We start from the raw sequence: 2,500 nt of genomic DNA on the forward strand, positions 1-2,500 counted from the left end.
ATATATACACACACGCGCTTATACTTACACATTTGTTAACACACACACACACACACACACACACACACACACACACACACACACACACACACACACACACACACATAAACACACACACTAACTCATTCACAAGACATATACAGTAATCCCATTCATTTGAAATAGTCACACTGAAATACTTCCCAAAGCAATAATTTATCTTCCTCTGAAAACAAGTAAAACAAACAAAACCCATTTTTCTTGCAGTCCCTCATAATGCTTCAGTTAATGAGCTGGGTTTTCCTGCCTGTCTTCATCTCAAGCGGGGTGAGTTTGAATATATTACTTGTGTAAAAAAAATGAAGGTAATTCCAGCTCTTGACAGAGACAGTGGTTTAGTGTTGCCTTTGTTGCCCTTGTTGCCTTTCGTGACACGATGCTCAGATAAACATCAAGTAAACGAAAGAAAAATGATTTAGCATAATGTACTTTTGATAAAGGCACGGCCCTATCCTTTAAAAAGTGTTTATTTTCTGAACACTGTGTTTATCTTCTGAGCATTGTTCTTTATCTTATGAACAAGTGACCTAGTGTCGGCTTACTTTTGAACAGCCCCATTACTATCTAGATTAGTTTCATTACACAATGATCAATTCTAGATAAAAAAAAGTGTAATTGATGTCATTAAATAGGTCTGATTAATAATAATAATTAAAAAAACAAAAAAACATACATTCATCATTCAAACAGATCTTATTTTTTTTAAACAAGTCAGTAAATCCTCAGAATAAAGGCAATTCATCTTTGAGCAGTGTGTTTATCTTTGAACAGTGAGTTTCTTTTTGAACAGGTTTGCACGGTGCCTGAATACATGAAGAAGCGTTTCGGTGGAACAAGAATACAGATTTATCTCGCTGGCCTTTCGCTCTTGCTTTACATCTTCACCAAAATCTCGGTAAGTTCTTTTTGCATATTCTCGTGTCGCTTCTTTTTTATTAATTTTTTATTATTATATAGCATATTTTGTAAGAAGAGACTCACTTAGCAGTGCGTCGTTTATGATGAGTGAAAGTTTTAGATGCAAGAATCAATTTATGCAATCGTAGTAGCCAACTTGTACAATCCTAATAGTATGCCTAATATCATAAATTATTTAAGCTATACAAATTCTTCATGGAATCTAAGAGAGTGACACAAGCGCCACGCAGTCCCACATAGTACAAATTCAATTGCAAAAGTTACATAACCTCACAACGGATGTGGGAGTCGTAAGCGCCGGCAGTAAGTGATTCTACACCGGTTTGGTTGACAATGGAAACTCTTTTTTTTCTCTATGAACAATGAAACTGTAATTTTGTGTTCACGCAACAGTCACAGGACCGAAGAAAGTATTGTTTATTCTTTTTTTTATAATTCTTGCCTTTTTTGACAAAAAAGATTCGGTTTTTGTGTCTATGTAAGTCTATCTGGTAATCCACATGTCTGAAGAATGATATACTGTAGATCAAACTTTAGCTTTCTGTTGTCTCGGTGTCATGTTTCAGTTTATGCAACAACATATTTTTCTTAATGTATAACAATAGAAAATCCATTTATATGCCCATTCAAAATTGCTCCTTTGAACTATTCCAGGTCGACCTGTACTCCGGCGCCCTGTTCATCAACCAAGCTCTTCAATGGAATATCTACCTGTCCATTATGGCTCTGTTAGCCTTGACAGCTCTATGCACCATGACAGGAGGGCTAGCGGCTGTCATCTACACGGACACACTGCAGTTTTTCATTATGATTGGCGGAGCTTCTATTGTTATGGTGAAAGGTGAGATGTCATGGGTATGAGCATGCGTGTCTACAAGGCTCTGGGCAAGCATCCCCGTACATGCCTTTGCTTACGTGTGTACATACTGCAGGTGTACACGTGCTCATGCTCATTAACGCCCTCTCATACACACAATCATTGACTGACAATACAATGCCATTTTCATTAACATTGTGCTATGGTATTTCTATACATTTCTATACACACCATTTATGGCTCATCACACACAGTATTATCTGGGAAAGACGTGTAAATAGCCACTTTGATTTCGACATTATATTTATTCCTCCATTGCCCCATTCAGAGTCGACATTTTATGCACACACACAACACACACAAATATATATATATATATATATATATATATATATATATATATATATATATATATATATATATTATTAGTGTTCTATAAAAGACGAAGGAACACCAATCTCTTAAATGCAGAAACATCAAATGATCCAGGAAAGCCATAAGGCAACGCACTTCACAAAATAGTCGTCTAATGGAAGAACTGTGCATGCCGGTCTATCATAGGTCTGGATACTGCAACACAGTACTTATATTGAGTAACTGCCTCACGAGTTTTCCTCGGCCATGTATAGAGTAAAGGCTCACAACTCGACAGCGCTATATGAGCCGTGGGAATACCGGTAAAATGGATAAGAGACATTACTTTGCGGCAAATATTAATAGCTTCAA

At 36.5% G+C, this 2,500-nt stretch overlaps 1 protein-coding gene across 1 annotated transcript in view; it reads left to right on the forward strand.

Annotated features, from left to right (window-relative positions):
• LOC122267228 (sodium/mannose cotransporter SLC5A10) overlaps positions 1 to 2,500 on the forward strand; it is a gene marked incomplete at its 3' end in the record, with an annotated part of 15,139 nt that overhangs the window by 10,030 nt on the left and 2,609 nt on the right. The window contains 3 exon segments of the mRNA XM_086541717.1: positions 247 to 306; positions 830 to 934; positions 1,612 to 1,798. Coding sequence (XP_086397843.1) covers positions 247 to 306; positions 830 to 934; positions 1,612 to 1,798 — 352 coding nt within the window.

This window comes from Penaeus japonicus, unplaced genomic scaffold, assembly GCF_977035675.1.
Source record: "Penaeus japonicus unplaced genomic scaffold, GWHDUDI00000001_assembly GWHDUDI00000011, whole genome shotgun sequence".
Classification (NCBI taxonomy): domain Eukaryota; kingdom Metazoa; phylum Arthropoda; class Malacostraca; order Decapoda; family Penaeidae; genus Penaeus; species Penaeus japonicus.